This window comes from Leptosomus discolor, chromosome 9 (assembly GCF_034619465.1).
Source record: "Leptosomus discolor isolate bLepDis1 chromosome 9, bLepDis1.hap2, whole genome shotgun sequence".
Taxonomy (NCBI): domain Eukaryota; kingdom Metazoa; phylum Chordata; class Aves; order Leptosomiformes; family Leptosomidae; genus Leptosomus; species Leptosomus discolor.
In genome coordinates this window covers 17,073,880-17,092,647 of record NC_141399.1, presented here as the reverse complement: position 1 = coordinate 17,092,647, position 18,768 = coordinate 17,073,880, and the positions used below count along the sequence as shown (strand labels likewise).

At 65.0% G+C, this 18,768-nt stretch overlaps 4 protein-coding genes across 7 annotated transcripts; 2 read left to right on the top strand and 2 right to left on the bottom strand.

The window, feature by feature from the left end:
• On the bottom strand, positions 1-4,212 carry ACY1 (aminoacylase 1). Of its 2 annotated transcripts, none has more exons than XM_086469973.1 (14): positions 4,104-4,212; positions 3,306-3,493; positions 2,774-2,878; positions 2,564-2,658; positions 2,298-2,374; positions 1,941-2,030; positions 1,639-1,695; positions 1,456-1,529; positions 1,305-1,354; positions 964-1,108; positions 812-880; positions 648-727; positions 306-366; positions 1-165 (listed from the first exon to the last, which is right to left on the bottom strand). In XM_086469973.1, the coding sequence occupies exons 1-14, from the start codon at positions 4,210-4,212 to the stop codon at positions 1-3; spliced, it is 1,365 nt and encodes a 454-aa protein (XP_086326099.1). The 2 variants fall into 2 exon arrangements, with proteins under 2 accessions (XP_086326099.1, XP_009949041.2); XM_009950739.2 differs by having other exon boundaries at positions 3,429-3,493.
• A 2,031-nt stretch (positions 4,213-6,243) lies between these two features.
• LOC104341883 (protein ABHD14A) lies at positions 6,244-7,791 on the bottom strand. Its single transcript, XM_009956958.2, has 4 exons — positions 7,544-7,791; positions 7,281-7,396; positions 6,699-6,934; positions 6,244-6,426 (listed from the first exon to the last, which is right to left on the bottom strand). The coding sequence occupies exons 1-4, from the start codon at positions 7,789-7,791 to the stop codon at positions 6,244-6,246; spliced, it is 783 nt and encodes a 260-aa protein (XP_009955260.2).
• Positions 7,792-8,836: 1,045 nt separating this feature from the next.
• LOC104341450 (putative protein-lysine deacylase ABHD14B) lies at positions 8,837-9,991 on the top strand. Of its 2 annotated transcripts, none has more exons than XM_009952135.1 (3): positions 8,837-9,044; positions 9,220-9,461; positions 9,809-9,991. In XM_009952135.1, exons 1-3 carry the CDS (start codon positions 8,837-8,839, stop codon positions 9,989-9,991), a joined length of 633 nt encoding a protein of 210 aa, XP_009950437.1. The 2 variants fall into 2 exon arrangements, with proteins under 2 accessions (XP_009950437.1, XP_086326404.1); XM_086470278.1 differs by having other exon boundaries at positions 9,220-9,488.
• A 3,184-nt stretch (positions 9,992-13,175) lies between these two features.
• PCBP4 (poly(rC) binding protein 4) lies at positions 13,176-17,226 on the top strand. Of its 2 annotated transcripts, none has more exons than XM_086469681.1 (12): positions 13,176-13,271; positions 13,588-13,611; positions 13,690-13,722; positions 13,995-14,111; positions 14,223-14,351; positions 14,582-14,710; positions 14,978-15,052; positions 15,222-15,266; positions 15,449-15,524; positions 15,916-15,968; positions 16,408-16,577; positions 16,911-17,226. In XM_086469681.1, the coding sequence occupies exons 1-12, from the start codon at positions 13,176-13,178 to the stop codon at positions 17,224-17,226; spliced, it is 1,263 nt and encodes a 420-aa protein (XP_086325807.1). The 2 variants fall into 2 exon arrangements, with proteins under 2 accessions (XP_086325807.1, XP_086325806.1); XM_086469680.1 differs by having other exon boundaries at positions 15,916-15,974.
• The last annotated feature ends 1,542 nt before the right edge of the window (positions 17,227-18,768 follow it).

Genomic DNA, 18,768 nt, shown 5'->3' with positions numbered 1-18,768 from the left:
TCAGCCCTCGGCAGGCAGCGGGGGCACCGATGCCAGGGCAGGCAGGAGGCGGGCGTAGATGTCGATGCCCCGCAGGAAGACTTGCTCGTTGAGGAACTCGTTGTGGTCGTGGAGCAGCACTGGGGTGCGGTTCATGGGCGAGAAACCGATAGCGGGGTGTCCTGCCTGGGAATGGGGGGGTATGGGGTGAGGCTGGGGCTGGGACGGGCACTGGGTGCCCCACTCTGCCCAGGCACAGCTCCTGCTTGGGGCTGCAGGTCTCACTGCAGGTGGGGCACCCACAGGTAGGCTGGCATCGTACTCACTGCTCGGATGTAGCGGCTGTCGGTGGCAGCCGGGAAGATCTCAAGCTTGAGCTGCAGCTTCCTGACAAGCGAGACTCTGCATCAGACTGGCACAGAGGCAGCCAGGTCCCCTGCCCCGCTGACACTCCGCGGGCAAAGAGACCATGCCAGGAAGGTCCCTCAGCCCCACAGGACACTCAATCCCATACCTTTTGGGGGGGGGGGCATGGGGACATGTCCTGGCATGGCATGGAGCATCTCCTCCCACCCCCTGCCATGACATGACAGACCCCCGAGGATCCCCTGGCTCCAACCAGAGGTTGTCTTTGCCAGGGTCCTGCCCTGCCTGGGGTCACTACTCACATGTCCCTGCAGACCCCATTGAAGGCCTTCCACCACGGGTCCGACTCCTCGGTGGAGGTGATGTGTTGGTCCATGCATTTCTGAGGGAGGGAGAGGGCAGGGAGGGTAGACATGTGGCAGGGGAGGGATGGGCATGATACAGCCAGGTGGCCAAGACCCCTCACCTGGTGAAACTCATAGGTGACACCGTCCCCAGCATCACGGCACCACGCAGCCACCTGCTCCTCGAAGGCCTGCGGCGGAGACCAGAGGCGGGGTGTAAGTGGGGTAACCGCTAACCCGCTCCCCTCCCAGGTGGGTCCAGTGTGGCACCCACCTTCAGGTCCACAGTGGGTGGTATGCGGATGTCGAAGCTGGCTGCCATCTCGGAGGGCACCACGTTGAAGGAGACGCCCCCCTCCAGCATGGTCATGTTGAGCGAGGTGACGTCCCCTAGGGTCAGGCTTGAGTCGGACTTGAGCCTCGGGGGGACGCAAGGGAGAGTCACCCTCCGCCACCCAGGGAGGAGGGGAAGCGCTCCCCCACCCTGCCGCCACCCCCAAGCGGGGAAACTGAGGCACGGGGCAGCAGCAATGAATCAGAGCCTGGCTTGGGATCCTGAGGACCCCCTCCACAGACCAAACTGAAGTCACAGCCATCCCACTGCCCGTCTCCTACCTCTGCTTCTCGCTCTCCCTGAAGGCCAGGAAGGAGGTGATGACTTTGTGCTGGGGAGGGAAGGGCAGCGGCTGAGCACTAGCCCTGTAGGCAGGCGGCCGGCAGCACCAAGGCAGGCGGGGAGGGGTGCACAGGGTGTACCCCCTCTTACCATCTTCTCGGCCGCAGTGTTGCTGATGAAGCGGGACCCATGCCCGGGGCTACCCACGCACTTCACCTTTATCCCTGCGGCAGTAGGGGGGAGAGGGAGGCATTGAGCAGAAAGCCCAGGGTGGCACTGGTGCCCCAGTGCCTGGCAGAGCCAGGACAGAGAGGTGGGCACACAGCTACTCACACCACGGGCTCTTCTCGCCATAGAAGACGCTGAAGGTGTCAGACGGGCTGGCCAGGCCTGTGGTGGGCACAGACAGGGGGTCACTGGGGCACAGAGGTGCCATGATGTGTCCCCCTCTGCTTTGCCCTGGCAGCATGTCCCCTCCAGGCTGGCACCATGTGGGTCACTGCCAGGGGGAAGGAGCCCCCAAGGGGGTCCCTGGAAGCCGTGCTGTGTGCCAATGCCCAGGGGGCGATGACAAGAGGCAGAGGGGTGGGTGCCAAGAGGAGACACATCCCTGTGCCAGCCCTACCACCACTCACCCTCATCCAGGGCGAAGCCCACGTTGAGCGCTCTGAACTCGGGGCACTGCACAAACATCTCCATGCCCTTGTGTCCGCCCACCTCCTCGTCTGCAGGGGAGAGCCTGGCGTGGAGGAAGGAACCAAAGCGTCCCCTGGCCCACCACCCCCTGGTCCTCCTTCCACGCCAGCCTGGATGCCACTGGCGCACCTGATGTCCTCAGACATGGAAACCCCTCCAGCCTTGAGCTAGGGGAGCTCAAAATCTAGAGAGGCTGGCAGGGGTGTGCCCAGCTGCCACACCGTGGGGAACTCCAGAGCATCACCCAGCTGCCAGCCCCTCCTGTCCTCCCAAGAGGGGACATGCTGGGGACTCACCAGGCACAAAGGTGAGGTGGATGGTGCGGGCAAAACACTTTCCCTCTGTCTTCAGCCTCCGGATGGCCTCGAGGTACCTGCAGGGAGAAGGTGGTGCCTGGGCATCACAGAAGAGAGGGGCTGGTGTGCTCTGAGCCACCCCAGGGGGGTCAACAGGTGACACCCTCAGCCCCAGGGACCCTGGGGATGGTGGCATCCCATCCTGCAACACTCAGAGGCACCCCCACCACTGTGCCCACGTGGTGGGTGCAGAGCCCTCCACTCACTGGATGGAGACACACTTCATGTCCTGGGCACCCCGGGCGTAGATGTTGCCTTGTGAGTCCTTAACAGCCTCAAAGGGTGGGTAGGTCCAGTGCTCCTGCAGGGAACAGTGGCTGTGATAGCAGAGGGGCACAGCGGACACCAGCTGCCATTTGCCTGCCACCCCTAGTCCTCCCCACTTCCCCATCCTGCCCCTTGCCCTGTCCCGGCACCTCAAAGACGGGCACGACGTCAGTGTGGGAGTTGAGAAGGATGGAGCGCAGGCGGGGCTTTGTGCCCTGCCAAGTCAGGATCAGCACCACGCGGCCTTGGCATACCTGTGGGGTGAGGGCAGGATGTCACCGGGGTCCAGGCTGGGGACAGAGGGGTTGGGATCGGCAGGCTGGAGCCAAAAAAGCATCAGCCTGGGAAAAGTTTCTTGTTGCCACCCAGCAGGTCACCCCTTTCTCTGCTGGGAGGTCAGGCAGGAGGAGTGGGCATGCCTGCACCCCCCAGAGCCAGCTGGGGCCCAGGTGTAGGTGCAAGCTCCTGGGTGCAGTTCAGACAGAGGAGGGGGATGAACCCAGCATCTTCCTCCAGTGCCCAGGAGTTCCCTGGGACAGCCAGTGCCCAGCAGGAAGGACGTCCCCAGACAACATGACCCTGCCAGGTCCCTGGCTAATCATAGCACAGGCGGCTGCAAAGGTCAGCAGGGACCAGCCGGAATACAGGCTTAAGGAAGGGCTCATGTCAGCAGGGGATTACAGGCAGAGGGGATTCACTTCTGCCCAACTCCAAGGCAGCAGGCAGGGGGACAGCCCAGTCACTAAGGACCCGGGTGCGGATGGATGGATGGTCGGACCAGGGGCTGCTCTTTGCCTCGCTCACCTCCACTTTCTGGCACGCCAAGCCCAGGTCGGTGCCGACACGCTCCAGAAACCGGACAGCTGCATCTGGGGAGAAGCAGGGATACCTGGAGTTACGTCAGGATCTCCCTCCCTTCTCACTGCAGCCCCTCAGGGACCCCAAGGTTCTCTGGGTTTCCCAGGCCAAGGAAAGAGGTGACCAGAGGGGGCAGGTGATAGAGGTCTTGGGCACTAGATGTGGCCAGGAGTGGCTCATCACCATCCCTTTGGGGTGAGGACGAGGAGAACATGAAAAATAAAAATTGAAGGGGATGAATTTCGGGGGGATGGTCCTCAACAGGAGTTTTGGAAGCTCCTCATCAATAAAAAAATATACTTTAGTGGAAGGATGAAAACATTAACAGAAGGAGATCTACATGGGGTTACCACAGGCATCTGTCCCAAGGTCAGGGCAGCATGGAAAGCTGGGGCCTGGGGCACAGGTCTGGTGGAAGCCAACAGCTCCAGGTGCACTCAAGATGTCCCTGCACCAGCCAAAGGCACCAGCAGAGATAAGGCACAAAAGCCTTCGCTCCTTAACACCATGATCAAAACAGACCCGGCACAGGACTTGGGCACCCGGGTCCAAAGACCAGAGCTGCAAAGCTGCATTGCTGGATCCCCACATGGCTCCCCGTCCCGTCTCCCCCATCCTCACCATAGTCAGGTTTGGGGTGGACGGTGTCAATCTTCAGGTACTCCCGGAAAAGCGTAACTGAGGGGTCCTCCGAGGCCCCCGTGCTCTTGCCAGGCTTCCCGGGTGCCATGTCAGGGACTGGGGCTGCAAAGCTCTGGGGGAAGAGCAGCAAGATGGTTAATCACCCACTGGCCCCTCCAAAGTCCGCCAGCAAGCTCAGTCGTCACAGAAACCAAAGTGGAACAGGGCAAAGGTCTCCCTGGTGCAAGTCTTGGGACACTGCCACCACGAGAGAAGTCTCCCCCACCTGGGTATGGGGGCAGGATGGTGTGTGGTCCCCACTCCATCCTTTTACCGTGCCCGCAAAGTGCATGTTCCTGCCCCAAACATGATGCCAGGGCAAGATGTGATGCCCAGGTGTGGGGCGAGCAGTGAGATCCAGGGAAGGGCTAGCTGGGACGTATGGGACTAGTAGGGAGTAAAGGGAAGAGAAAAGACTAGTAGGGAAGAAAAGGTGGGGAAGAGGGTTATGTGGGGAAGAAGGGTGTATAGGGCAGGGGCACACAGTAGTCAGGGTTAGTCAGCAGTCAGAGGTCCGGGGGGATGCTGGAGGAGGTCAGGCAGGGAAGGCAGGACCCTGGTGTAAGGGGTGCAGGTAAGGAAAGGGAGACACTGCCTGCTTAGGGGGTGCAGGAGAGGTGCAAGAAAAGGCACTGGGGGTGCAGGGAAATGGGGGTGGTGAAGGGGAATCAAGCACTTACAGAAGACAGAGGGGCTGGGGGGGCTAAAGGAGGGTGACAGGGTACTGCATGTTTGAGGAGTGCTGGGCCACTGGAGGAGCAGGAGGATGTGGGGTGCTTAGGGGCACATGGGGGTGCAACAGGAGGGGTGAAGGGGGACACGGGGGGTATGGGAGTAGGGGGTACAGAGAGGCTATCAGAGGGCTGCAGGGGGACTGTGGTTAGGGGTGCAGGGGCGTGCAGGGGTACTGTGGCTAGGGGAGCAAAGTGGCACAGGTAGTGTATAGGAGTACCGTGGCTGGGGTGCAGGGAGGGGGCACAGTGGGTGCAGGGGTACCATGATTAGAATTGTGGGGAGTGCAGGGTACTGTGGGCAGGGGTACTGTGGTTAGGGGGGTGGTGAAGGGGGGGGCAGGATACCATGGTTAGGAGTGCAGGGGGCTACAGGGTACCTGGTTAGGGGTGCAGGAGGCTGCATGGGTTGGGGTGCAGCAGTTGCATTATTGGGGTGCAGGGGTAGCACGGGCAAGAGCGCAGAGGGGTACTGAATACCATGGTTGGGTGTGCAGGGGGGTGCAAGATACGATTAGGGGTGTGAGGGAGTACAGGGGGGTGCAGAGTACCGTAGTTAGGGGTGCAGAGTACCGTGGTTAGGGGTTCAGGAGGTAAAGCAGGGGTGCAAGAGGGTACGGGGGTGCAGGGTACCGTGGTTAGGGGCGCAGGGGGGTGCAGGGTACCGTGGTTAAGGGTACGAAGGGGTACGAGCGGGGTGCAGGGTACGATGGCGAGGGTGGGGACGAAGGCACCGGAGCAGCCCCCCGCACGCTGCCGGGCGCTGCTGTCCCGACCCCGCTCCCTGGCCCCCCGGCCCCCCGGCCCGGCCCTACCTCCACTGTGCTGCCGCCGGCGCCTGCCCGGCCCTCTCCGCTCCGCCCCGCCCCGGCCCGCCCCGCAGCCGGCAACGGGCAGGAGGTGGGCGGGGGGCGGGCCGGGGGCACCGGGTGGGCTGAAGGCCGGGGGCAGGCCGGGGGCACGGGGTGGGCAGGGACAGGCAGGGGGAAGGTGGGCAGGGGCAGGCAGGGGGCACGGGGTGGGCAGGGGGCAGGCAGGGGTGGGCCGGGCACCCTCCTGCCCCACACTACAGGCAGAGGTGGAGCTCGGGGAGCCCCGCGGCGCTTGCGGACACACGCAGAAACCAGAGCAGCATCAGTTTATTGGCCTCATGAAAAGATGACACCCTGTCCTGCCAGCAAGGGACACCCTCAGCGTGTTCCCCCCCCCCCCCCCCCCCCCCGCTCCGCCATCTTGGAGACACCCGGAAAGGGAACGGCACCCCTCACGCCAGCCACCCGTGCCTCCCAGCCGCTCGGGACACCCCGGCCCCGGTCCTGTCCTCCGCTCGGCAGGGGACGAGGGGGCGCTCAGTGCAGCTGGCGCAGGAAGCCCAGCAGAGCTCGGTGGAAGTCCTCCGGCTTGTCCAGGTAGCAGGCATGGCTGGCGTCGGGCACCACGGCCACGCGGTGCCCAGGGAGGTGCCGGAGGCTCTGCAGGGCCTTGGGAGCCAAGTTTGTGTCACGGTCACCGTACAGGATCAGGGTGGGCGTCTTGGTAAGGGGAGAGAAAAAAACAGAGGGGTCATCAGAGGGGGAAATGGCCACCCCGCTTCTCCTGGGCTGTGACCACCTCCATCTGTTACCACGGGGGGGCTGCAAAGCTGAGGGAAGGCAGGTGACAGCCCCTGCACGAGCTGGGCGGGGCACAGGACCAGCTCACTCACCCCAAAACACAGCCACCCTCCATGCCACCCTCCAGCCAGCTTGCCCATGAGGTTCACCAGCACCCAGGAACCCTCCAGGAGTCCAACAACCCACCTCACCTGGACCTGCCGGTACTGCTCAGCAGCGTAGTCCTTGGTGCCCACGGGCGCAACAGGCACAAAGCCAGCCAGCCGGTCCCCCCGCGCCAGGAGGAAGGGCAGGGCAAATCGGCCGCTCATGGAGGGGCTGACGAGAACGGGCATCCGCATGCCCAGCTCCTGGAGAACATGATCCAGAAAATCCACCCGGCCCTGCGCCGTGGCCACCGTCTCTGCTGGGGGTGAATCCCCATAGCCTGGCGTGGGGCAGAGAGCACAGGGTGGGCACCGGGCAGGGGGGACTGTGCAGCCTGCAATGGTCTCTCCCCACTGAGGCTCATCTGGCTTAGCAAAAAAAGGGCACCCGATCAAGCCCCAGCAGTTGTACAGCCACGGCCGTGCGCCAGCCAGACCGAGCCGACCCCAGCCAAAGGGTTTGTATGGCCATGGAGGTCAATGACCTGGGGCAAAGCCAAATCCCAGGCACACTGCCCCAGGGACCACCACTAGCTGCCTAAAGAGGTCCAGAGCCCAGTGGTGGCCGAGGTGAGGGACTGGAGCTGCCCAGAGGGACCAACTTAGAGCATGGTGCCATGGTCCTACCAGGCAGATCTATTGCAACCGCGCGGTAGCCTTCTCCGGCGAGCAGCGCCAGCGTGCCCAAGGCCTCCCACGTCTTGGAGGTGAACGCCTGGCCATGCAGGAACAGGACATCGGGCCTGCGGCGGGGAAGACAGGCAGGAAGGGGTTCAGGGAAGATGCCGTGTCTGCAGACATCCAGCGGCCACAAGGGCTGGTGAAGACTGATCCCCAGGGCCTGTCACCCCCCACCTTCCTCCGCCATGGGAGACGGCGGGCTGACACACCTCCCGGGGCTGGCGGTGCCACTGGCCTGGGGCTCTGCAGAAACCTCCCTGTAGAAGACGGGGGGCTCTCCCGCAGCCATTCCTGTTCGTGCAGTGGCATTGGTCGCCCGCTGGCCCTGCTTCCCCTCGTCAGGCCGGGTGTCCACCAAGCTCTGGTTGTGCTGGGCGGGCGGGAGCAGGAGGTAGAGGAGGACGGTGAGGAGCACCCCGAGGAGCAGGAGCCCCAGGCAGCTGCGGGCGAGCAGCATCTCTGCTCCCCCTGGAGAAGGAAAATGGCAGCGAGGGGCTGGAAGCCCCAAACCCCGCTGCTGCGGGGGAGGGTAGGCCCCAGGCCACGCTGCTCTCCTCGGCTCCGGCCCGGCCTGCGCCCCCCGCGCTGCGAGCCCCGCTCGGCCCCGGCCCCCCGAGCTCCCGCTGGCTCCGGCCGCCGGTCCCGCCGCCCCTCAGCGCCAGCCGGCACATGCGGCCTCCACAGCCCCGGCCCTCACGGCGCCGCGCCCGCAGTCCCCGGCTCCGCCTGGCGGAAAGCCGCAGCGCTGCAGGCCCCGAGGGCTGTCAGCCGGGGGCCCTACCCGCCGCACCGACCCCCCGGCAGGATCCCAGCGGGCCGCAGCCGCCAGAGGGGCTCCGGCTTGGCGGGGCTCGGCTCGGTTCGGGAAGGGCTCGGCGGCGCTCCGTAGAGCTCGGGTAGGGCTGTCGGCTGGGGCTCGGCAAAACTCGGCTAGGGTTCGGCTCGGCTCGGCTCGGTGCAGCTCGGAAGAGCTCGGCAGAGCTCGGCTCGGCGGGGCGGTGGCCGTTCCCAGGGCCGCCCCGAGCCCTGCGCTCCGTGAGGCGGTGCCGCCGCTCCCCCGCACCCCCCCGCTTCGCCGCCCTTTGGACCCGGGGCGCGGCACCCCCAGCCTCGCGGTGCGGCGGGGAACGGGAGGCGAGCGGCGGCCGGCATCGTGGGGAGAGGAGCAGGTAAGGGCCGCCGGCCCAGCGCCGGGCGGGGAAACTGAGGCAGGGGCGGGCCCGTGAGCCCTCCTGGCAGGAGCGAGCGGCCCCGTGCACCCACGCCGGGGCCGGCCCCAAGCCGGTGTCCCCGAAAAAGGGGGTGATGCCAGTGTAACCCCCATTCCTGGTGCCAGTGCCCCAGCACCACAGCCTGCCTGTCTTCCTGCCGCTGCTGGGCCTCGACACGGGGACACTGGCATCCCACCGGGGTGCGATCCGCTAGGCCGCACAGGGCCGCTGCGCACACCAGGTCCGTTTCCACCTCTCACCCCCCGCAACAGCTCTCCCGACCCCCCAGGTATGGCCGCCCCAGAGCTCACTGAGGGCACCATCACAGTGGAAGGCCAAAGCCTCTTCTACCGCCGAGCCGAGCCGGCCCAGCAGGCACCAAAGCTAACGGTGCTGCTGCTGCACGGCATTCGCTTCTCCTCTGAGACCTGGCTTCAGCTGCGGACACTTGCCACGCTGGCTGAGAATGGATACCGAGCTGTGGCTGTTGACCTGCCGGGTAAGGCGTGGTGGTGAGCACAGCCCTGGTGTGAGGTAGGGGCCGGGGGAAGCCGATACAGCTGCTCAGGTTCATGGTGCCAGGATGGCAACCCCGACATCGCACTGTGTCGGCTTCTCCCGGTCATGAGGCAGCAAACAGTGTGACAGGGCAACTTCTGTCTCCCATGGCTCAGGGCTGGGGCGCTCAAAGGATGCCGTGGCGCCAGCACCCGTGGGCCAGCCAGCACCAGGGGCTTTTCTGAAAGCAGTTTCGGAGGCTCTCTGCCTGGGTCCGGCCGTGGTGATCAGCCCATCGCTCAGCGGCATGTACTCCCTGCCTTTCCTCTTCCAGCACAACCACCTGCTCAAGGCGTATGTGCCCGTGGCACCCATCTGCACCGAGAAATTCACAGCAGAGCAGTACGCCCAGATAAAAGTATGGCCTGGAGGGAGATCGAGGGAGGTTGGGGAACTGAGAGGGGACGGTGAGGAGGGGCCACTGGCAATGGGACTGGGCAAGGGAGAGACCAAACAGGCCAGAAACCATGTTGCTGCTGGAAAAGGAGAACGTGATGGTGAAGGAACGTGACTGCAGGGTAGCAGGAGGGAAAGCGGGGACATTAGGAGACCCAGGAGTCTGAGCTCATTTTCCCCTTCTGGTGGTGGGTGGGGGAAGAAGGGCAAGTGTCTTCTTTCTGTATCCTGGTCCCAGGGTGTCCCCAGCCAGGAGGAGCGGATGCTTAGGTGCTGTTGGCAGGCTCAGGGTGCGTTCCTCCTTTGCAGACCCCCACGCTGATTGTGTACGGAGACCAGGACGCGGAGCTGGGGCAGGCCAGCCTGAACAACCTGCAGCACCTCCCCAAGCACCAGGTGCTGGTGCTGCGGGGCGCCGGACATGCCTGCTACCTGGACAAGCCCAGCGAGTGGCACCAGGGGCTCCTGGCCTTCCTGCAGCAGCTGGAGTGAGTGGGATGGGCCGTGTGGAGGGGGCCACGGGGCAGGGGGATGTGGCTAACCCACTCACCCCTCTGCCTGCGCACGCACCCTTGCACCAACCCAGCTGCTCACCTGACATCTCCAGCCAGCCCTGCCGTGCTGGGCGAGGTCCACACCAGCACTGCCACCTCCCTTGGGACTAAATAAAACCCCAAGGTTTGCCACCACTTTCCTGCCACCTTTCTCCCGCTTCTTTCCACCCTTCCTGCCTCCTTCGCCAATCCCCACCTCCTCTGTGGCCGCCATCCCATGCACGTTTGGAAGGTGACAGCAGGGGAAGTGCAGCCACCAAGGGACGGGACATTTAGGGAATGTCGTGTGGGTTGGTGAGTGCCAGCTGTGAGGCCGCTGGAGCCCACCCATCACCTCTGGCAGGACCCCCGGAGCATCAGAGGGTGCCCGGGGAGCCCTGGGGCTTTGTTCAGGAACAAGTAGGTCCCTCAAGGTGGTGACACCTGTGTCCCCAGGCTGCCTGCCTCCTCTTCATCCTCCTCTTCCTCCTCCCACCCCTCCTGGCGTGCACCCAAGCCCAGGGTAATCCACAGGCGCTTAAAAGGGAACTGCCAGCCCTGGCAGGCTCCTGCCCGGCAGCAGCAGCCCAGAGCCCCGGGGAGGCGGGGCCGGGGGGGGGGGATTTACCGAATGAGTGGCTGCCATGAACAGATGGGGGGGCGGGCGGCAAGGCCTGACAGACGTCCTAGCTGGACAGACGGGGGGGACAAGCCCCATGCCTGCCACCTGCTTTCCCCCTGCCTTTGGTGCTGCTGCAACGGGCACTCGAGGGCACAGATGGAGCCGGCAGCGGGGTGCCCCCCTAGTGCCCCCCCTTCCCCAAGCCTGCCTGGGCTTTAGCGGCTTACACCAGGGCCCAGGAAGATTTAGTGGGGGAGGTAACGGCGAGGGGGGGGAGGGGGGGCACTTATCTGTGGGTGCAGGCTGCCTGGGGGGGGGGCATGGGGCAGTGCCAGGGGGGCAGGAGCTGGTCTCTGCCCTGGCAGTAAGGCAGCATCCGTGCCTGGAGCATCCTTTACCCCCCACTCAATTCAGGTCCCCTGTTGCAGCCCCGCCCCCCCCCCCTCCCATACCGGGGTGCCTCCCGCCCCCCAGCCCCCCAGGCACTCTCCCCTAGCAGCACCCCTGGGTGCCGGTGGGCCCTGGGGTGCCAGCCGCCCCGTCCCTGCCCGCTCCGGTGTCCTTGAGCCCTCGAGCCCTGCCAGCTGATCGGCTTCCAGGAAAAAAAACCAACCGCAGTTACAAAGAGGGGCGATGTGTGAGCCAAAGGGGGGGGCAGGGGGGGCAGGAATGTCCCCAGCGGTGGCAGATGGCCTTACCCAGGGTGCATTGTTCCTTTTAGTGTCTCTTATCCGCTGTAATAGGATCCCGGAGGGAGGGATGTGGGAGAGGGGAAGAGCGAGGGGGGCCCCGGCGTGGACCGGGGTGGGGGCCGGGGCTGCCAGCCTGGCCCTGGCCTGTCAAGCGGCTCATTGTTCCTGCCCCGGGTGTCACTGGGCGCCGCCGGGGACAATGTGGCACTGAGCGGGGTGGCCGGCAGCGGAGGGACGAGGCGCACGGAAAGGTACCCACCAGGCCCCGTTCCCGCGGGAGCCGGGGGGCTTGGGGCGGCCGGGAGGGCGAGCGGAGAAAGGTTCCCCCTGGGACGGGGTGGGGGCTTCCTCCTGTGTCCCCCGTCACCTCCCTTCGCCACCCAAAGGTGCCCCGAGGGACGGGCGGTGCCCAGCGTCGTGGCTGTCCCGATGCCAGCCATGGCATGGGGCTGGGACAGGTGGCCTGTGCCCATCACCGTGGCCTTTGGTGTCCCTGTCAGCCTGGCGCACCTGGGGAAGAGCACCCCCCTACCCGCAGATCCTCTACATTGCCTGTGGCAGTGGGGGGACAGCCGTGGCCCTGCTGCCTTCCCCCCTGCCCCACCGCCAGCCTTATCCTCTCCCCGGTGGGGTCTTTTGTCCCCGGTGGGTCCCTCCTGCCGTTCACCCCTGGGGGGACGGGGGACCCGGGCAGGCTGGCCGCCCCTGCCGGCACCACATACGGTTGCGCATGCTGTGGGGAGGTGGATTACAGGGGGATACATCCACCACCCCACCCCCCATTTCAGGCTCCCCTCCATCGGGAATGGGAATATTCCCCTTCCACAGCCTTTCCCCCTTTTTCCAGCCCCCGGTAATGGAGGGGTGAAGATGGGGTGTCCAAACCACCTGGGGGTACAAACCATAGCACTTAGGGGATGCGGAGGTGACAAACCTGCACACCACCACCCCCCCCCCCCCCGTCGCCCCTGTTACCCTGATGCAGGAGATGTGCCGTAGCAGTGGTGAGTCCTGCCAGCACCTAAAATAACCACCACCCCCCCGCCATGCCCGCAGACACGGGCCTCAGCCCCAACACGGGTGCTTTGTTCCAAAGCCGCTTGGCATCACCCGGCTTGCCGGGAGCCAGCAGTGCTGTAGCCGCCCACCCGTGCCCAGACACATGGCGATTGTCCTCCTCCCAGCCCCCACTGGCACCGTGGGACCCCGGCCGCTCCCATCCCGCAGGCACAGGGTCCGGGGGGGGTCCCTGGGGTGCTCTGGGTGGGGGAGCCAGGGTGCAGCGGTGTGGTGCATTGGGCATCATGCCGTGGTTCGCATCAGGCTGGCAGTCCCCACCAGGGAGGGTGCCTCAGTTTCCCCTGGGGCTTTGCACACAGGCAGGGGGAAGGGAGGAGGAGGAAGAGGAAGACTCCCAAAGCCTGTGAGACCACCCAGGCCACCTCTGCCCCCAACATCCTGCGTCCCAACACCCCAGCAAGTGTCTGCAGGCTGAACCCCATCCCGCAGCCACGCTCCCTGCACTTTTCCTCTTCCCCCCCATATCTGACCAGCTCCTGGCTTCGTGAAGGTGTGGCGCCAGCCCCAGCCCAGGGCCGTGCACAGGCCAGGTTGAAGGCAGCTGCCTGCAGGCTCAGGCAGACACATGGTGGTGGGTCCCTTCAAGCCTGCTCCATCAGAGGAGGGCACAGTGCTACCCCTGCCTCAATCTCCCCACCTCCCAGCTGTAGGCGCTTTTTAGGCTGCAGATTTAGGGGGGGGGTGTTAGTTGGGGCCACCCCCCTTTCTGGAGACCTCCGTGTCCCGCAGGCTCAGCTCGCCCTCCCGCCATGGCATCGCCGGACGGAGCCAGTGGCGTGGGCGGCAGCCCCGAGGAGACAGAGCTTAGCATCACCCTGACCCTTCGCATGCTCATGCATGGCAAGGTAATGGCAAGGTGTTGGCACTGCTCAGGGTGGGTCAGCAATGCCCAGGGTGGGGGGACATGCTGGAGCACCAGCTCGTCACTGTGCCCTGTTTTCCTCCCTTGTTCTCACTCCCCCTGGGAGCAGCATTCCCAGAAGTATTTCTTCCCCCATCCCAAGCCAGGGAGGGGCCCGTTCCCATGCCCCAGGGTCACCAGCAAGCCACTTGCTGTCCCAGTGGCCACAGGGCAGGGCCCACCAGGCTGTGGGCAGAGGAGGGCTGTGGCAGGCAGGGAGCTGCCTGCTGAGGGGGTCACCCTTCTCTCTGTCTTTGCAGGAGATCGGCAGCATCATCGGCAAGGTAAGATTTGGGGTCCAGGGCACCACCAGCCCCAGGCTCCCCTGGACCTGACCACCTGCCCTGTTCCTCTCCCTGCAGAAAGGAGAGACTGTTAAGAGGATACGAGAGCAGGTAAGGGTGTGCTGGGGGGCTGCCAGGTCCTGCTGCCTGTCCTGCCTGGGCCTGGTGGCTCCCACCTGCCAAGCCCTGGCCACCCCCATTCCCAGGTGGACCCAGGGGAGACACGGCTGCACCCCAGGGAAGGCTGCCTGGGACAGGTGGGATGGGGAAAGCCCATGTCCACAGGCATCGAGGCCAACCCTGGTGAGCCCTTCCCTGGGGGGGGACACACATCAAGCTCAGGACCTGCAATGTCCCTGACCGGGTGTGACCACCATCCCCAGAGCAGCGCACGCATCACCATCTCAGAGGGGTCCTGCCCTGAGCGCATCACCACCATCACCGGCTCCACCGATGCCGTCTTCCGCGCCGTCTCCATGATTGCCTTCAAGCTGGAGGAGGTAGGCAGCCCCCCGACACCCCTGCTGGGTGCCCACTGAGCGAGCTGGAAACACTCACCCCATGCCGGTGGGCTCACGGGGGTCCAACACCACACACCCCTCACCTCGCAGGACCTGGGAGCAGGGAGCGACGGGGCAGCAGTGGGCAGAGCACCGGTGACCCTGCGCCTCGTCATTCCGGCCAGCCAGTGTGGCTCGCTCATCGGCAAGGCAGGAGCTAAGATCCGGGAGATTCGGGAGGTGAGACTGAGGGTGCCCTGGGTGTGGGATCCCCATTTCCCCTGGGGGGCATGGATCGCTCGGCCCAGGGGCTGCCACAGTCCTGTGGCAGGTGATGCAGGAGTGGAGCATCACCCTGCAGGTCCTGCAAAGGTCCCTTGGGGACCAAGAGGGGACAAGGGAGGTGTGAGGTACTGAGCCCTTGGGGGCGGTGGCTGAGGGACCCCAGCATTTCCCTTTGTCTCCCCCAGAGCACGGGGGCACAGGTGCAGGTGGCCGGTGACCTGCTGCCCAACTCCACTGAACGGGCTGTCACCGTCTCAGGGGTGCCAGACACCATCATCCAGTGCGTGAGGCAGATCTGCGCCGTCATCCTGGAGGTACCTGCCAAGCCCTGTGTCCAGCCCAGGGGAGCACGTGATGCCTGCCCCACCCCCACTCCCTGGGGCTTCCCATGCCCACCTGGACCCAGGCACTGGGGTCACCCTGCATGGAAGCCTGTAGGAGCACCCTGCCTCGGTGGTACTGGGGGCTGTGCCCAGCTTGCTGGGGGCATGGGGGGCAGAGGGGTCTGGGGGGACCTGTGGGGCTATGGGGACATCCAGCCTCATCTCTCATCCCCTCCACCTCCTTCCCTCCCTCTCCAGTCGCCTCCGAAGGGGGCCACCATCCCCTACCACCCTGGCCTCTCCCTGGGCACCATCCTGCTCTCTGCCAACCAGGTAAGGGGCTGCAGCCCCCCTGGGGTGTGGGGTGGCCAGGGCGCCCAGCCTCTGCCGGCAAGGGGCATCTCTGGTGGGCTCGGGGTGGCCTCCCTGCCCCGAGGGGGGGTGGCCTGAGACTGGGGTCTCCACTTGGCCCCCCACTGATAACCCTTCCTTCATCCCGCAGGGCTTCTCCATGCAGGGCCAGTACGGTGGAGTTTGTCCTGCAGAGGTGAGTCTGTCCCTGTGGCAGTCCACCCCTGCTCCTGTGAGCACCACCTCTGTGCCCACCAGGATGGGTGCTGCTGGGGATGCCTGTCCTGGGAGGCACTGGGTGCCAGTGTCTGGCACCGGGAGGGGACAGGGGTCATCAACCCTAATGCCTTCTTTTTCCTTCTCCCATTGCCTGGGCAGGTGACGAAGCTGCAGCAGCTGTCAGGACACACGCTCCCCTTTGCCTCCCTGGGTCACCCACCCTCCATGATGCCAGGTGAGCATCTCCTGTGTCCCCTGCCCAGGGCTGGGGGTGTGGGGTGCCCCTTCTGACCCACCCAGCCACCTGGCCTTGATGAGGGAGTCCCTCCTGTCCCCTGCACCCTCTCTGGTCCCATCCCCCCTGGCATGGTTACCTGTTCCCCAGAATGACCTGTCCTTGATTTTCTGGGGTCTCTGCACCCACCAGAGCATGCCAGCCCTGCAGTGGGGGAGCAGTGGCACCAAATTACAACTGCTGCCTATGTCCCATCCGCTCTGCCTCTCCCCAGGGATCCTTCAGGTTTGTCCCCAGGGCCACTGACTGTCTCAGCACGGGGCTGGGGTGGGGGCACTGAGCTGCTGGAGACCCACCCCGCCACCACTAACATCCCTATCTCTCCCTCCAGGCCTGGACACCAGCTCCCAGAGCAGCTCCCAGGAGTTCCTGGTGCCCAATGACGTATGTGTGGGTCCCGGGGATGGTGAGGGAGACCACAGCTTGCCCCCACCCATGTGTCCCACCCTGCAGCTAGTTTGCAGGGGCCAGTGCCCACCACTCCACACAGGGGAGCCTCTGCCAGAGCTCAGGAGCAGGAGGGGCTGCTGGGGCAGAAGCAGCTGGAAGAAAAGGGAAACTGAGGCACAGGGGCGGGGGAAAGGACTTGGCTGATGCTAAGGAAGAGCCTTGGGGTATGGCAGAGATGCCAGACAGAGGGGGTTTGAGTGAGACCAAACGGCAGGGTCTGCCCAAGGAAAGCAGCAACCTTCCCTCTTGGTGCCTGCCACAGTTTCCCCAGTCCTCCCAGGTGTAAAGGGTGGTTGGATGAGCCCCTAGGAGCATCCTGCTCAGCATGGCTCCTCCTGCTGCTCCCAGTTCACACTGGTCCCTGCCCCTCCAGCTCATCGGCTGCATAATCGGCCGGCATGGCAGCAAGATCAGCGAGATCCGGCAGATGTCAGGCGCCCATATCAAGATTGGGAACCAGACCGAGGGCTCCAGTGAGCGGCACGTGACCATCACAGGGTCCCCCGTCAGCATCACCCTGGCTCAATACCTCATCACGGCCTGGTAGGTGCCAGCCTGGCTGCTAGCGAGGGTGGCACCTCCCCAGCATCCCAATGCAGCTTTTGGAGGACAACCCCACCCCAGCATCCTTGGGAGGGATGAGCTGGGTGGTGCTCTGAGGTCCTGAGATGGTGGGTGCAGGACCTGAGACCCCACAGGGTTTGAGCCACAGCTTTTTAGCCCTCCCCAGCAGGACACCCAGGATGTGCTGTGGCGACCTGTGCCAGAAGGGATGGGGCATGTGGTCCCTGCACCCTAAGATGGACAGGTTGGGGTGGTGGACCCGCTCTGTCACCGTGGTCCTCACCACCCCATCCTTCTCACTCACTTCCCCAGTTTAGAGACGGCCAAATCTACCTCCCAGGCGCCGCCGGGCCCTGGCTCCGTGGACCTCGGCGTGGGCTTCTCCCAGCCCCTCACCCCGGGCTCCGGCGCAGCACTGCCCGCCGTCGCCCCGCCCCCCCCTGCCCTGCTGGGCACCCCTTACACCATCTCCCTCTCCAACTTCATCGGCCTGAAGCCAGTATCCTTCCTGGCACTGTCTCCATCCTCCATGGCGGGCCCCAACGGCGGCACCGCCACCTACACGACCAAGATCTCGGCGGCCAACGGCACCAAGAAAGCCGACCGGCAGAAGTTCTCACCCTACTGACCCCCACCGGTGGGTGGGTGAGGGGGTCCAGGGTGCCACCCAGTGCCAGGGACACCTCCCCACACCCACCCTGTCCCCCAGCCCCTGCCAGGTTCCCCGTGCACGGGGTGGACCCTCTTGCTCCTCGCCCCAGGGAAGGGAAGGGTCTTCCCAGCAGCAGTGCCCACTGGAGGAAAGGACTGCTCCTCTGCCTGCTGCCCGTCCTGGCAGCACTGTGCCCCCCTCCCCGGTTTTCCTGCACAGGGACCATGTGCCCTGGTACTGGGGGGGGGGGGGGGGAGGGGGGGGGGGAGCTGTCCCTGCTGGCCCGGGGTCCCTTCTCCCAGTGCCCTATGCTGGGGTGGGACCCCTATCTCCTGCCCCTCGCGCTGCCCACCCTGCTGTCCCACTCCTGCCCACCCTCCAGCTGGCACCCAAAAGCTGGGTCCCTCTGGATAAGGGGCTGCCTGGCCTCTCTGGGGGTCCCCCTTCCCCTGGCTCTGGTGAGGGCCCTCCCTGGGACACCCCGAGGCAATCGCCTCCCAGCAATCCCATCCAAGAGCCAGTCCCTGCTGGCTTGGAAATGCTGTATATATAAGTCTATATTTTTTCCTCCTTTGTAACTTATCAACGGTTTAATAAAAAGATAAAATTTACAAGAAAAAAAAATAATATCCCCCACCCTGGGTGGAGACACACCCCCCCCCAACAGGGGCAGCCCCAGCTCCTGAGGACATGGGGTGGTGGCCGGAGGGGCATCCCTCTGGCCAGGGGGTTGCTGGTCCTCAGCCCCAGTCTCTCTGGGGGTCTTCCCAGAGCCCCCTCACTGCCATGGGGCAGTTTTCCCCCAGTCCCCCAGTTATTACTGGGGCAGGGGCATCTCCAACCCACTGTGCCAGCACTATCCCTGGGACCTTTGTGGGTGGGCTGGGAGTGATGTGCCCCTCCAGCATCCCCCAACAGGGTCCGGTCCCCTTTCTTGCACTGGGGACCCCACGGAAGGGTCTCCAAGCCCTGCAGAAGCAATGAGACCGAAGCGAGACAGCAGCTCCTGGTCCCCTCCGGCTGCCGCTGCCTGGGGACACCCCGCATGGCCCCCCTGCACCACTCTGTGCCACCATGTCCACCCCAGCGCACCCCTGGCTGGCAGCCTGGTTCGGCTGGCACGTGGCACCACTGGCTGGGCTTCAGCTGGGCAGCTGTGTCCATAAACAGTCTGTCACAGACCCCGGGCCAGCCAGCATCCCCCTGCCGGAGGGACAGCCCCTGCCTGCTGGGGGGACAGAGGGCACGGCTGGACATGGCCACTGGTGTCGTGTGCTGCCACGCCAGCAGGAAAAACAGAGACACGGCCAGAGCCAGCCCCGCAGGTGCCATCCCCCTGATAAGTCCCACGGGTGACAGGAGGTCTTCCACCCAGGCGTTAGTTTTGGGTTAAATAGCCAAGGATGGAGGGCTCTGCTTCGGCAGTCCAGGCTCAACAGGGTGCCCAGGGCCCTGGTGTTACTGTGTTAGTGGTGTTAGCTGGGATATTGCCCCTGGGAAGGGTGCAAGGGACATCTG

Bases quoted from the DNA above. Each gene is read 5' to 3' on its own strand.
- ACY1 (XM_086469973.1), bottom strand. From the start codon at position 4,212: ATGGCACCCGGGAAGCCTGGCAAGAGCACGGGGGCCTCGGAGGACCCC. The intron at 1,696-1,940 runs GTGAGTGGTGGT...TGCCCACCACAG, and splicing joins GGGCTTCGCCCTGGATGAGG to GCCTGGCCAGCCCGTCTGAC. The intron at 1,355-1,455 runs GTAAGAGGGGGT...TTCCCTCCCCAG, and splicing joins ACACTGCGGCCGAGAAGATG to CACAAAGTCATCACCTCCTT.
- LOC104341883 (XM_009956958.2), bottom strand. From the start codon at position 7,791: ATGCTGCTCGCCCGCAGCTGCCTGGGGCTCCTGCTCCTCGGGGTGCTC. The intron at 6,935-7,280 runs GTAGGACCATGG...GCCCCACGCCAG, and splicing joins GGTTGCAATAGATCTGCCTG to GCTATGGGGATTCACCCCCA. The intron at 6,427-6,698 runs GTGAGGTGGGTT...CCCCTTACCAAG, and splicing joins AGCAGTACCGGCAGGTCCAG to ACGCCCACCCTGATCCTGTA.
- LOC104341450 (XM_086470278.1), top strand. From the start codon at position 8,837: ATGGCCGCCCCAGAGCTCACTGAGGGCACCATCACAGTGGAAGGCCAA. The intron at 9,045-9,219 runs GTAAGGCGTGGT...CCCATGGCTCAG, and splicing joins TGTGGCTGTTGACCTGCCGG to GGCTGGGGCGCTCAAAGGAT. The intron at 9,489-9,808 runs GTTGGGGAACTG...CCTCCTTTGCAG, and splicing joins CTGGAGGGAGATCGAGGGAG to ACCCCCACGCTGATTGTGTA.
- PCBP4 (XM_086469680.1), top strand. From the start codon at position 13,176: ATGGCATCGCCGGACGGAGCCAGTGGCGTGGGCGGCAGCCCCGAGGAG. The intron at 13,612-13,689 runs GTAAGATTTGGG...CTCTCCCTGCAG, and splicing joins TCGGCAGCATCATCGGCAAG to AAAGGAGAGACTGTTAAGAG. The intron at 14,352-14,581 runs GTGAGACTGAGG...TGTCTCCCCCAG, and splicing joins AGATCCGGGAGATTCGGGAG to AGCACGGGGGCACAGGTGCA.